General features: G+C 35.6%; 1 protein-coding gene and 1 pseudogene across 1 annotated transcript; both read right to left on the bottom strand.

Annotated features, from left to right (window-relative positions):
- Positions 1-1736: 1736 nt before the first annotated feature.
- Positions 1737-2624, bottom strand: LOC145095559 (uncharacterized). Its single transcript, XM_079033414.1, has one exon. The coding sequence runs from the start codon at positions 2622-2624 to the stop codon at positions 1737-1739; it is 888 nt and encodes a 295-aa protein (XP_078889540.1).
- A 7559-nt stretch (positions 2625-10183) lies between these two features.
- Positions 10184-13685, bottom strand: LOC145095560 (syntaxin-61-like; annotated as a pseudogene).
- Between the last annotated feature and the right edge of the window lie 2234 nt (positions 13686-15919).

Raw genomic sequence — 15919 nt, forward strand, 5'->3', positions numbered from 1 at the left:
TACTCTGACATTATACTATTTGACATTTTTGTTTTGAGACATGTAATTACGGTTTTGTGGTTTGATGTTATATCAGTACTGTTTTTCCTTAACAATCTTACAAGTAATATAAATTAAAACAAAAAAATTTGGTCTCGATTTTTGGGATGTTAAATATATATATATATATATATATATATATATATATATATATATATATATATATATATATCTATAGTATCATATTTTATCCTATTAGAGTATTCTACTTTACAATATTTTTCTTATTTAAGGCATTTGTTTTTTCCCATGATAGAATCCTACTTTTTTCTCTTCATTTTTTCCTTTATAGCATTGTACTTTCCAAATAAATCCTTGAAAGTTAAGTGATGTTCCAATCAATACATACATACATTTACATACAAATACACATATTTCATACACATACAAAAACACATTCCATTATAGCATTGCACTTTCCAAATTGCTTACAAATACACAAACTATTTTTTTTATCGTTTTTTCCATTATAACATTGTAATTTCAAATTTTCATACAAGTAAACACCTATTAAACCCATGTAGTTTAGAAATAAAGGTCATGATCATTATAGCATTATACTTTACAAAGTAAGGCATGCTCATTTTTTCCGTACTAGCATTGTGCTTTACAAATTAAGGGCATGCTCATTTTTTCCTTTATAGCATCCTACATCTAGTTTCATACTTTTCCATTACAAATCAATGTCTATGCATACAAATACACATATAGACACATAATACGCATACAAATACATAAATACATACATAATACACATAGAAAAACCCATATATACATAGATGATACATATACAAATACACAAATACATATATGTACTTACATATACACATACACATATACATACATTAATCACATAAATAATACACTTAAAAACACATATATACATACATTATACACATATATATATAGAATATACATTCCACATACAAAATTAAAATTAAAAAGATGATGAAGAACCTGTGGAGGTGTAATATGGCGGAGGAGATGGTTGATGTTCCAAATTTCGAGATTTTTCGGTAGGGAGCTTCAAATCCTGACAGTAAAGCTGGAAATTTCAGTAAAGAAACTCTGAAAATTCGAGTTTTTAGTGGGGAGAAGAGAAAAGGAAAAGAAAAAGCAGAAAAACTGAGAAGAAAGAAGAAGAAAACCTCACTTGAAGAAGCTTGGGGAGGTCGTTGATCATGGGGCGGGGTAGCTAATTAGGAGGTCGTCGCTAATGGGGAGGTCACAATTGGGACTTTTTTGGCGGTGAAATTTTGGCTCAATCGAAGAGCTGAAGGGTGAAAAAAATAAAATTGTTGGTATGTGGAGTGAATGTTATGAACACCTAACAGAAGAGGAAAGAACGAAGTGGAAGGGGTATAAATGAGATATATAAAAGATAAGATATTAGGATAAACATATTGATAGATCTTTTCCCCTCTCATCCTATTTGTAATTTTTGGTGCCTCCTTAGCTCCTCTCTCTTTAGCCACAATGGATATTTATGCTTACTATCATATAAAACAAGAAAATTTTCTTTTAAACATATCTATTACTTGCAGCCAATTTAGGAATAATAAAGAGATACTAGTGACAAACAAAAATGAGATCGTATTGTTGATATTATATATAGTTCAAAAAGTCCATGCACATGTTACAAAAACCAGAAAATGCCTCTAAAACATGCGTAACTGGTGTATGAAAACTATGGATGTCTAACAAACTAAGATATTGAGAAGGGAAACTCTACTATGGATTAGTCTCCTGAAAAGGTGATCTAAACCAACCTTCAATCCTTCAAGACCCATATCAAGAATTTGCAATCTCCTTAGTGTCACTTCCACATCAACATCTTTGGTTTCACCATTGCGCACATTCTTGTGGAGCAACGTGAGAGTCAATTCAATGGTTTCAACCTCGGTGAGGACCAATTGATCATGTTTGTGTGTGGATGTACGCTTGGACAACAACTTTGATATCAGTTGAACCCCGTTATCACGCTTAGGCTTGGTTGACACAATGATGAAAATGGATTTGAACAAGGAGATAGTAAGTGCATTAGTTTCTTTAAGAACTTTGGAAACCAATGCCACATGGTGATCAATATCTACAAAAAGAAATGAACATATTTTCTTTTCTAGATGTTTTAGTGTCCTGAGGCTCTTGGTTACAACCTTCTTTGCCATTTTCCGGAAGCATAGATACGCTGCAATTTTACTAGCAACTGTTGAATCGCTACCTTTCCTCCGTAAGGCCATTTGAAGGGCGTTCACGTTTTCCTTCATTAACATGATCATGTCTATAAGGGTGCTACATGTGTCTAGAAACCCAATGGACCACTCTAAGGCAGCTTCGACAAGGGTTTCATTTTGGTGGTGAGAAAGGGCTTGTTGGGTCTTTGGAGCCTGGACAAACTCATTCACGAAAACATGCAACTCTGCCAAACCAACTAAACTACTTTGAATGCTTTCAAACGAACCCACCAATTTTCCCGACGCTCTCAGCTCATTTATTTTCTTCTCGGTCTTAGTGCAAGATGGGTGGGTTAACCTAGAAGGCAAACTTATGGATCTGAAATGATTTATAGATGATGGGGCTCCCATGTTGATAATTTTGTTGATCGAAGTAAAATAAAATTCAAGGATCAGATGATGTTAATTAAGCTTGCTAAAGAAAGAAGAAGAATATTTATAGGGACGGAAGAAGTAACGAGGATGGAGGAGACATAAGTTAAAGATTGGCATTTATTAAACTATTTAGAAGGATATATCATGAGCTGTGATGTTTTTGCGTTGCCTCCCCAATCATCAACGGTACCTTTCACCTGCCCAAAATTCTGATCTTTATGTTGCAAAATTTTCTTACGTATATAGTTTTATATTACATCCAGTGGTGATGGGTGTATCCATAGGTATATATTCCATTTGAGGTATAATACGCATGATATAAAAGTAATAATAATGCAAACTAAAATACACATGTAAAATATTGATGATATTTAAAACCATCAACGGCTGGCATATCAGCCTTATGCTTTTTTATAGAACACAAAATCAAGAAACTGGATTTTAAAGGTAACATGAATTTTATTAATGGTAACATGAATCCAGGAGGACCTCATGTACGGAGTTAAAGCAATCATTGAAAAGTTAAGTACGGTTCTCTGTATTTAACCAACTTCAAGATGGCATGTACTAACAATTATTGTAAACTACTTCTGCAACTCCATTGTGCGTTCCTTATATGTACAAGGCCCTACTAATCTGAATAAACGGTATAATATTCGCTAGATTACAAATTATTTTTAGAGATTTTGATATCCAGCTAGTTCTACTTTTCATAATATCGTTTGTTTAAAATTTTCATTTAAGATATGACAAAAATATGATAATCACTTATGTAAGACTTAACTTTTTCATATTTAAGCAAGCCGTGTGGTTTTCAATCTAAAGGTTCAATATGATTATGAAAACTCACATTTTCTGCATCAAGCTCCTCTCCCCGGTGTTCATCAGCTAAAATCTGAGATTCAGGGAGTTCGGTAGTGATTTTGGCTAAGAATTTTTCTGTTTCAAAGAGATGAGAAAACTCTACATCTGATCGGCGGAACTCAGCGATGTAGTCCTTCAAGAAATAGGTAGCTGAGTTGTAGGCTCCCATGCTTGAATCGTTTGATTGACGTCTCGGAGGTGAGGAACGATGACAAGAATGACATTTGGATTTATCGAAGGAAAGTCTGCATCAGTGATTGTGATGATAGATTCTTTGTTCCAGGAAATATTTTATTAGTATAGGAGACAATCCACATCAAACATGCTTTGGACTTTTCTACCATAACAAACTATCTTGGTGATTCTTTTCTGAGACCACACTTCCTTTTGGGTTCGTTCATTAGTAGAATAAAAAGTGCTCAATCTCTCATGTTCAGTTAGGATGATAGTTTGAGGATCATCATTTGGATGAAGAGCTGCCGACTTGATGTAGAAGCGACCATATGGAGAGATTGGCAAGTCGAGTTGATCAACATCTTGAGTTGGAAGATCAAAATACATGAAGGGCATGAAATGTATGGCATGACCGATTCATTCTTGAAAGATAGGAGAAATGCCCAACATCGGATTTTGGTTGTCTTTGAGAGCGTGAATCCAGATGCTTTCTTCCGATTCTTGATCAACTTGTTCCTGGGACCAGCCCTTGGACTTTCTAAATGACTTTATTGGGTTGTCCGAACTTGTGTCTATCTTCTTGCCTATGTCTTTGAATTTGTCACATCTTTCATAAATGGAGGAGATAATTTGATGACTAGATTCCATGATAAATAGTTCGGATGGGGGAGGCATCAGAGGCTCTTCAGGGATTTCATCAGATTTCTGGGTGGAAGAATCTTCATCAATTTAAATGATCCTCAGAGCATGAATTGGAGGAGGCATTGATTGAGTGGCTCATAAAGCATCAATTGTGACCTTGGTTTTGAGCTTCACCAAGTCTTGGCTCTGTGTGAACACTTTTGCTAAAGATGATGGCCAAGAAACCGAGGACCATTTCATCTTTTCTTCTTCCGAAAGGACTTTGACAGGTTGTTCTCGGATGACTTGAAGTCCTAAGATCACATTTTCAACCAGATCTTCATCATCTTCAACCTCTTCAGTTTCCATAACTTCCATTTCTACAACTTCCTTATCAGTAGATTCATCTCGGAGTGCATAGTACAAGATGGGTTTCCATTGAATTGTTCTTCTTTCTCCCTATTTAGCATGGGAAGGCCCACCTCTAATGCAAGTATAGACTCAAACTTTATTTCCTCCAATATTTCAAACACTCGTTGAAAACATATATTAAGTACTTGGTGAGTGCGTCATATGTCGTGGTTGTAGGAGCTTGAGCATTGAGGTGGGTAAAGGTTTCATCAAGAATGACAAGCATCGAATTAAATTTGTGGTTCGAAAAATCCACAATATTCCTGGTTTAACGGATGAGCTTAATGAGCACCTCTTGCGTGACCATGTTCATGGAATCTTTTTGATGAATCTCATTCTCAAGTTGTTGAATCTGTTTCTCATGAAGAACATGAGTCTTCTTAATGTGTTCATTGGTAGCATTAATCCTATCGTCATGGATTTTAAGCATGATGGTGGTGGTGGAGATATGTTTTTCGAGACTGTCATTGTACTTTTTCTCAACTTCTTTAATAGTGCGCTTGATACGAAGTGAAATGACTTAGTCTACCTGATTGACTTGGTCAAGTTCTGAGGGAGCAGCAGCTTGGATCACGAAAACAAATTTGAGGATGAGCTCGAGCTTGGCGTCAATATTTGCTGCTTTCTGATCGAGTTTCGTGTCAATGCCTGCGACTTTCAGGTCAAGTTTACTGACTTTGGAGTTGGCCGAGGCAATGTTATCTCGTAGTTCCAACAAGGAAAAGAGATCTACAACATTCTAATATGAGGATCATGTGTCTGAGATGGAACTTTCGGATTTTCTATCATCTTCATTTTCATCATCATTTGGCTCTAGGAGTTGGAATCATCAACTGGAGTGCCTTAAGCTTTGCTATCTTGATCATCTATCAAGGTATCTTCAGTAGGAGGAGAGGAGTGCTTGTTTCCTTCAAGATCTTCTTCTTCTTAGATACCCCGGAGGATGAGGAGACACCGAAATCGTAATTTGGTTTTGATGAAGAGGAAAGATGAGTGTTTTACTATGGTACAATATTCCTTTGTATGAGAGTATATTCCCTCCCCTAGTATATAAAGTGGACGTGAGTAGTCATTTATGTATGAGTGCACATATGTAGACTTTAGACTAGAGAGAGTTTTCATGTGGTCTTTCCCCGTTCATGAGTGTTCTTCATGTAATATGTTGTTTCTATCCATCTAATCATCAAAGTTTACTCACATGATTATGTTCATCAGTGTTTACATGATTATCTTCTTGATATTATCTTTCCACACCAATCCAATTGTAGATATGGGAACCTAAAACATCACATCTATGTTGTGCTTCATCTACAAAGAAGACTAATACTTGAGCTTCAAAAATATGCTACGTTTCGACTAGTTCAACTCGAATCTGTGTCGACCTATCGTTTCCTTTACAATCTTAGGATGTTTTTCCCGATTTACAAAGTAATAGACGACCTAGTAGCTCTTGTATGGCTTCATTAGTAAAGTTTATCGGAGTGGGTCTTGTATCAGGTTTCTCGTTAAGTTCCAAACTTATCCTTAATAGATCATTAACGTCTAAGAACCAACGATGACTGACATAAACATATATATATTTCTTAGATTGAACAAGGGAGTGTGTTCATTGGAAGTCGGGCATGCTCTATACCATTGCTCGATCCAACATGATAAATTACAACAAGCTCAAAATTCATTTATTGTCCATAACAACATAACTTTCATTATGAAAATGTTTTTGTCACTGCGTATTTAATATGTATGCCTACGTACCACAAAAAATTAAGCTCTGCCACTAACGGCCTAAGGAAAACATCCATGTCCTTTCCAGGTGCCTTACGGACGAGAATCAACAAGGCTAACATGAATGATGACTCTTTGATATAAAGCCATAGTGGCATATTGTATGTGGTGAGCACAGTCAGCCATGTTCTATGTGGATTACACATGTTACCAAAAGGATTAAAGTCGTCAGTTGCAATCCCTAGTCGTATGTTTCAAGGTTTACTCGAGAAGTCAATGTAATCTACATCAAAATTTTCCAAGATTTTCCTTCAAGGGGATGACGCATCACACCATCTTCTGATCTCCCGGTACTATCCCAAATTATATTTTTGGAAGCATACCTTGAACAATACAAACATTGTAGTCTAGGGGTCATTGGAAAGTACTGTAACACCTTATGAGCAACCTTCTTAACCTTGGTTTTTTTTATCAATACACCGAATCTCTTTACAAACGGGATAAATCTACAATGACTTGTGTTACTACCCAAAGAGAAATAGTAGTTTTTTCATACATGTATTGGCTCATAGCCCAAACCTATATTCTTTAGTTTCTTTTTGGCCAGATAATATAAACGGGGAATCTTGTTGTCTTGTGGAAATGCTAAATTCAACAACTCAAGGAGTTAATTAAATGAACTATCAGTCCACTTGTTTTTTTTACCATGATATGCATAAGCTTTGCAAAAAAGTCAAGGGAAGAAATTGTACAACGATGATATAACTTGGTTTCGACATCCACTAACTTAGTTTCGACTTCCACTAACAACTGTACAAAATCATCATTCGAGTTCGACTAACAACTGGATGAAGTAAAGGTTTACCGTGATATGTCAACATTTCGTATGACTGACTGAAACCATGTATACATACATGACGTCTCATTGTTATCGGATCCATGAAGTAAAGGTTATCATATTCCTCACTCAGACATCGGGTTTCACCATTACTATCTATATTTGACATGGATCTCTTGACAAAAGAGTCAAGTCCTAGCTGGAACTCGGGAGATTGACTATGTTGATTAGTAGTCTAGATTTTATCAATAGACATGATGCAACTGAAACATAGTTTAGTTTTTAGGGTTTACGCTATGGAAAAAAAATCAGATAGAGTATTCATAAAGTCGTTGATTAAAAAGTATCCCTCACATGGGAAAAAATAATCAGAAACGGATAGAGTATTCACAAGGGTTGGCTTCTAAACCCACTTTTTTAAAACCTTACCTCATATGCGAACGTGTATTACATGATTAAAAAGTATCCCTCACATGGGTGTCCACTCTCACCCACCGCATCCTTGATCGGTGGAGGGTCGTTAGCCGAACGGGTAGGACAAAGACTTATAAATTCTCATTAAAAGTATGATGAATATTATAAAGTAACTAAATGCTTTTATTAAATTACCAATCTTAGTTACTTTAGAAAAAATGTGAATAAGGTGCTCATCCATGAAATTAAACTTTACACTTTGTTTAAGTCGTCGGTGGAGCGTGTGCGGTTAACCGGCACACTAACTTATACTTAAGGTTTATCATAGTATCGGTGGAGCGTGTGTGGTTTACCGGCACATCAATTGACTGATAAACATTAAGGGTACCAAGTGATTTGCATGGTTACTTCACACCTCATTTTGTGATCTTCGGTATCCCAGTCACAAAACTTGGAGGGAACTCTCGAGATTGAAACATGCCTTTAAAAAGTTCATTGAATCTCAAAAGAATCTAGGAATTTCTAAGAACCAATTAAAAACCTAATATTTACATTTTGGTTTTCATTGTGGAAATTGGTGAATCGTCATTCACTTACCATTCAAATATGTTATAGCTTGGATTACGGCATACCTCTTCTAAGTTATAATATATTGTGATTGGATCCTAGACTTAATATTACATTTGGGTGTTTTATTAAGGACTCTTTTAATATCTAAACTAATCTTGTTCTCTTCTTTTAGATGTCTTCAAACAACGCTGCTTCTGGCTCTAATCCTAATGGCTCCTTTACCCTTATGAACTTGTGTGGGAAAGTCACTTTTGATGGAACCAACTTAAATCACTACTAGAAAAACAGCCTTTTACGATGCTCATTGCGCGTCGTAAAAGGCTCAGACGACGCGCAAATGCACGTCAAGGAAGGCCCTGTCATAGAGAGAGACGACGCACATTACGACGATCATTTATGACGTGCAATTACGACACGCGATTACGACACGCAATGCGTATCAAGGAAGGCATTGTCATAAAGGAAGACGACTCGCATTCGCGTGTCGTAACCTTACGACGCGCGTGTTAATGACACGCAATGCATATCAAGAAAGCCCCTGTCAAGAAAGGCCATGTCATAAATGAAGACGACACACATTTTTGCGTATCATAATTTTAAATGTTTAAAAAAAAATATTATTTATAGATTTACTAATATTCAAATTAAATAATACATTAAAAATCTCATAATACAAAATAAAATACCATAAATAACAAAGATTATTCATTTCACTAATATGTCAAATACAAATAGTTATTCCAAAAGTGAGTAAATGTTATAAAAAAATGAACTCATTTATATACAATTGCATCATCTAGCTTAGTATGTGCCAACAACTCTCTGTGTGTTTACTTTTTCTTGAGTCTCGTTTCCTCAAAAGCTTCTAGCCATGCCAAAATATGATATCTTGAGTCTCGTATGATTAGATCGCGTGCAATAGGTCTAGCTTGTATCATTCCAAATAATTCCAATGTTGGTCTCTATACAAGCCAATACTGTGAGAACTTAATTTTACCATTATTTTATAATTAATCAAATTAGAAAACAATAAATACCTTCTGCCATATATGAAAGAGAACAAGATAAACAAGATCAGTATCGCCACTTTCAGTTGCCTTAGTCAGGGCTGTATCTTCTTCCCCAATGCCTAGTAACAAAGGAACCTGGAAAAGTGCTAATTTCCTCCTGCTAGTCTGATCTACATGAGCGGCAACTGCAGCATAAGAAATGCTTCTGCACAATTTTAACTGAAAAATCCCAAAAAGTTAGCCATTGACATTTTTTAGTGTACTATAATCCTATAAAACTTTGAACAAAGCTTATCAAGTATGATATATCCTGATAACCACTTCATGTAGAATAAGCCTCAAAAAGAATCAATCCACCAATCAAAACTTGTAAGCTTTTTTAAGTTTCAAGCTCCATATTTCAAGTACATTGCTATTTTCTGCAATTTGATGAAATAACACTTTCAAGACAGCCTTGTTCTTGTTGATGATCAAATTTTCAAAATTAAAAATAAAAACCCTCTCCTAACTATTACTATTTCATCATGTGGAAGAAAGCCAATTGAAAACAGGTTACAATAACAAAGATATCATGTATTGTAACACAACATTGTTCTGCATGCATTTACACACTAAAACGACTAGTAGTATTTACATAATTCCCCCACCCCACCTCAGTCTTAGGCTTTGATTTGGTTAGGTTTGGCCAACAACAATGAAAACTATACCCCTACTACTATTACTACTGCTACTACTAAAGGGGCATTAGTTAATACAATGGGTTCCAAAAATATGAGAGAAAAAAAAATCTTTTAACAAAGGAAAGGAGAGATGGGAAGAAATTATGTACACACATACCTCTATATCATTCTCCATCCATCTCCATGGCATGGCTCTCATCAAAGACTGAGAGATCCTACTTTGAAATTTCAGTCGAAAACAATATTGCAGCCTGTATTCATCTTCCTACTAACTGCTTGACAGAATGCAACTATGAACGTCATCTGCAACCAAAATCAAGAATCACCACTCATATAATGAGATATGTTATACAACATTTCAATCACCATTTTACCCTTGCAATCTAACAAATAATATTCATCAATTTTAACGTGAGAAAAAAAGTAGAAAAACAAATAGGTAAAGAGTGTGTATCAGAATAGATTAAACCAGGTTTTTTTGGTTTAATCTGTTATGTTATGCATGTGTCTAGATTAAGCTCGGTCAGTCAAAAGAAATAGAAACAACCCCTTAATCTGGTAAGGCTATATTATATAAGTGTGTATTTCATTGACCTAATAATGCACACACAAGTAACACAAGTAACACAACTTACCACAAAGTAGAAAACAAGGCTTTCTTACATACAAACATCCTTGTTACAAGAACACACACACACACACAGAAAGACAACAAACACCTAGTCTGCATTTGTTACAAGGGATGGCACTGGACAAGCTCTTTAGCTCTATTTTCCATGAGATAATGAGAAGGGCATTCATGTCATTTGCACAGAGAGAGAAAATTTCCCAACTTGTTCTACCTTTTTGGTTGGGAGTGACAAAAAATTGCAATTTCTATCTCATTAGTCCAACCTGTGTCTACGCAATATTGCTATGTAGATCTCTCGTGGTGCTCGAATTCTTGATGGTGCTTTCAGGACTTAAGAACTATGCTTAACAAAAAGATAAGACCTTGTTATAAAAACTCTCAATCAATTGACATTGTGTTCTGATAAAAAGATTATGACCCTCCACATACGCAACAAATCAAACACTTCAGAGTCTAAAGACAGAACCTAAGAAAAAAAAGTCATGCAGTTTTCACTTTCTTAATAATTTTGAGTCTGGTATATGAATGATGAAATCCCTATTTCGTATCAATAATAAACTTCAGATTCAAACAGGACAACTCACTTGTTATATATAATGACAATAAAACTATATCAAACACAAACAAATTAACCACTGCACATGTTAAATGAAAAAAGTAAAGCATATGACAGTAAGCAATTAAAAAAATAGGAAAAACCTACCCGAGATTAAGAAAGAAAGGTTTGGTTCTGCTTCTTAGGTATTATTATAATGGATGAGCGGAGAGACATATATGATTCTGGTTATCCAAACATAATGGGCTCAATTTTTGGGTTGGACAAAAGAAAAGATTGCAAACTTTTTTGTCTAGTCTCAATGGACGTCAAAGTAGTACAAGTAAGCTATCTTCTATTAATTATTATTTATTCGGTGAGGTCCAGTCTTGTCCCATCTATCACCTATTATGTAGTATCAAACACATCATGAAATGAGAGAAGACTAACCTGAAAAAAATCAAGACGATTAGATGTACTTTCCATTTCTGAACCCAAATCCCCTATAATTTTCTCCTGAAATGGGAAACAAACAACTAAGCTTATTTTTGGTGATCAAATAAAATATCTATCTATATATCTATGTCAACTGTGAAGTGTGATGAAGAAGAAGATCACGATGTCCATGCATAAAGTAGATATGCACCTGTGAAAGGAGTCTGGCATGTATGGTGAGCCCAACAGATCCGATCCTTTCTACACTTGCACTTAGTTCATCTAACTCCTCGTCTTGTTGTCTGTTGTACCATACATACAACAATTACATATTATCCACAAATACAGATTTAATATTTCAATTTTTATTATCATTAACACAATCGACTTTGAGCTTTTTTTTTCTTATTCATCTTTAGCATTGTACATTCAGCTTCTTATTAGGACCTAAATGTTTTCCATTTGGATGACATTGTGGTAAAAAAATTTTAAAAAAAAATTATAACACAAAGGAACGAAAGTAGGATGCTATAATAAAAATACATCATCACCCATGCTCGTTTTTTTGGTTCAAAAAACAATTTAAGAGGTTATAAACAGTTGGTAAAGGTATGCTAGATCAACCCATTGGACCTGCTTTTTTAGGTATATCTATCAATAAAATATGAGTATAAAAAACAATTCATTTGGGGCTAGTAAGCAAGACAAGACAATCTTTAAAATGATATATCTAAAGAAATTATAAAAGCAAAAGCATACCTGATGAGAAGCATATGTGGGTCTAATTCTGAAGAAATAAAATCATCATTATCTACAACAGCATATGATCTGGTTCTGGTCATGTCCTTATCCTGCTGTTGATGAGACTTTGGCATCCGCATTAATTCTTGGCGCATCCCACCAAAGTTTGAACTGCTTTCGGTCACAGTCACTGCTTTCTTAATATTTCCCACCTGATTGGTTAGTGGTTACATACCACACATAGAAAATAAGACTCATATCCATATTTACCAAAGTAATAAATTAAAAGATTTGTATTGTACTTGAATCGGAGAAGTGGTGGTCCACTTCCTTCGCTTTTCAAGCTCCACTTGTTTTATACCATACAAAGAATGGTCTCTAGCAGCTACAAAAATAGTCTTTTCCAGATCATCTACCTTCCCTATCACAAAAATCCATTTTCAGAACTCAAAACAGATTTCATCTTTCTTAATTTGTCTTGTATTTCAGATACATACCTGCCATTCAATGCTCTCGCAATTGGAAAAGAGTTCCTTTGTCAGTCAGGATTGTTCGCGTTCCCATTTATGAAAGCTGTCCTAGAGGCTATCAATCACAAAATAAATGATTATAAGATGATAAAACACTAACATACTTTCCCTGTACCAGGAGGACCGTAGAGAAGAATTCCAGAGCGCTTACGTAGCCTAGATGAAAACAAATCTTTATGCAGAAGGGGGAGCTGTAAATGCATTACCAATATGTCATAACTTATTCCATTCCTATGTAGTATGTACCTGAACTGTATCAAAAATAGATTTTTTCACATCTTCCAGCCCACCAACATCCTCCTACTTAACATTAGAGACCTACACACACAAACAACTCAAACTTAGTACCCTGTAGAATAGATGTAATGCCACCAACCATTTTTTATTTTACACACCTTGGGAGTCCCCAAAGTCGATGCATTCCTTTTTTTTTGACTGCTCCAAAGCTTTGACCATGAATTCTTTGTTGGTACCCAACTTGTCAAAGCTACTGCCATTAATAGGAATCAAACTTGAACTAGCATCAGCAACTAAAGCCCTAATATTCCTTGGCACGAAACCAGATCATATCTTTTACAACATCCTCTGTACAAGTCTGCAAGGAGCATACATCATTCATTAGATTTTAAGATAAATATATGTATACAGTAAAATATTTTTATTCTTATTGTTACTTACATCTGGAACCAATTCAGGGATAAGGTGAAGTGATTGGGACAGCATTTCCACTCTCCGGTCTTCGGTTAAACCTCCGATTTTCATTTCATGGCTGAAAGAACGCCTAATTGTAGGTGGCAACCCTTCAGAGTTATCAGCAGCTACAACTAGCAGCATAGGATGGGTATTAATCGTGTTCATATGTTGTATAATGAGAGTAAAACAGTGAGCAACCAATGGATAATTCACATATTTTTATGGCAGAAATCATCATCTCAAAACATCAACCTCTGCTTCTTCTTCTTCATCTTCATAATCATCATCTTGTCTAAATGGCTCGGTGAATTCCCTAATGACATATTCAACTTCAGAATTCATACCAACTTGATCATTTTGTGAACCATCATTAGAGCTCAAATTGTTGAAAGCATCAAAATGGTGCAGCAGAAGAATAGTTGGTGCATATCTGCAATAACACAAACACAGTCATACACATATTATCAAGAATTAATTATTACTATGAAACACATAACAAGAAAGTAGATCATTTCACATCATAATGGTTGTAAATACCTACGAGCTGCATTGAAAGCTTGAGCCAACATGGAAGAACCCTTCATCTCTGAAGATGCAAGTAAATCATGACAACTATACTCAACCACATGCAGCCCAAGTTGAGAATCAACATGCTTCACAACAGTCCTCTTTCCACATCCAGGTAAACCAAACAAAAGAATAGTAACCCTGAATTTTGATGAAAGTGTTGATGGGCATAAAGTTGGTGTGATAATAGAGGCCAGGGTCTTTACTTTGTCTTGATGTAAAGGACGGTAATTTTTTCTCTACACGTCCCCAAAAAACAAAGCCTATTTATTAAGAGCTCCATGAGAAGCAACAATAAAACTTCACTTCAATGGAGAAGCCAACTTACAGAATCTTGAATATCGTCTTTTACTGGATAGATAAACTTTCACAAATATCTGTATACTGAATCTTGACTCCGACCTCATCTATTTCTTTTCTTTCCCATTACTGATAAACTTTCACAAATTTCTGTATACAAGATATAAAAAAGTCAAATTAGACAAACCTTGAGAGTACTTCAAAATTTCAAAAGCAAGAATCAGTTACAACTAACAAAAAAAAACATGAAATTGAAGAGTAAAAGTGTAGAAATGGAATAGTAATTGATGATGAAATTGAAGAGTAGAAGTGTACACTTCAACTCTTCAAATAAGCATTAAGACGCATTAACTGAAAAACGTATCGTTACTAGCAAAAGAGCCTCCTTGAAACGAGTCACAAAAAACAGAGAACTATAAGAGCGTGAGGTGAGATTTTGTGAACGAGAAACCCTAGTTCATCGATTCTCTCACATGAGAGTTTTGGGATGTTGTGGCAAATCGATCTGGTTCACGGTAGTAATACCCCAATGTGACTACCATCTCAATGTATCCCTGCATCTCATTAGAACCCAATACGTTTCATTTGCCCTAGTTTTTGCCTTTCTCAACTCACACCCAAATGGATAGAAGTTAGGAAATGCATTTCTTCATCTTCTTTGTCGGCTCTGGCAGTGAGGGTTGGAGGCAGTGGATGTGGATGAGGAACGCAGAGACAGAGACATGGATTGAAAGGAGATATAAGAGAATAAAAGAGAGAGACAAGAGGGGCAAGAAGAGAGTGGATTTTGTACTTTTCCATTCCCCTCCTTCTCCCTAGTTTCCTATTCTACTGATAAGCTCTGAAATGTTCTCTATTTACTTAAGATCGTCGGAGAAGGGGAAGAAGTGAGTTCGAGGTTGTCGGCGGCGAATCGATTATAGAGAGAACGTAACGTGTGAGTGAGTGTTCAGATGTTCTTCAAAAAAAAACCCTAGAAATTAATAGCGTAATAAGAAACATGCATTTGAGTAAAAATTAGAAATCGACATCTGCAGACGACACACACTTAAAATAAAAGCGCCTTCCATGTTTGTAATTTTTTTTATTGGACACTAATTTTAGGGTACGCACAAATACGCGTCCTCTATCCTTCAAATTTTCCGAAACTGACATTATTTTTTAGGGCACGTACAAATGTGCGTCCTCTATCAGTGGGTGTCATTGTTTGCGCGTCATTAAAGGGTTGTTTTCTAGTAGTGAATGAATGTATAAGAAACATCAGGATTATTACCCGCTACCAGGACAAAGAATATGTCCTTGACAAGGAGCTTAAGGAAATTGATGAGACCCCTGCAACTCCCCAGGAGATCGCTGACTTCCGGTCACATGAAAGGGATGCTACCAAAGTGGCATGCATCAAGTTGGCCACCATGACAGCAGAAGTCTAAAAGTCCTATGAGGACTTCTACCCTTTTGAAATGCACCAAGATCTGATGGAAAGATACCATCAAAGTGCACGACAAGAGAGGTATGATATCATCTGCTCCATA

The sequence above is a fragment of the Lactuca serriola genome, chromosome 3 (genome assembly GCF_051521515.1).
Source record: "Lactuca serriola cultivar US96UC23 chromosome 3, Lser_US96UC23_V15, whole genome shotgun sequence".
Taxonomy (NCBI): domain Eukaryota; kingdom Viridiplantae; phylum Streptophyta; class Magnoliopsida; order Asterales; family Asteraceae; genus Lactuca; species Lactuca serriola.

Excerpts from the sequence above, each read along its gene's own strand:
- LOC145095559 (XM_079033414.1), bottom strand. The coding sequence starts at position 2,624 with ATGGGAGCCCCATCATCTATAAATCATTTCAGATCCATAAGTTTGCCT.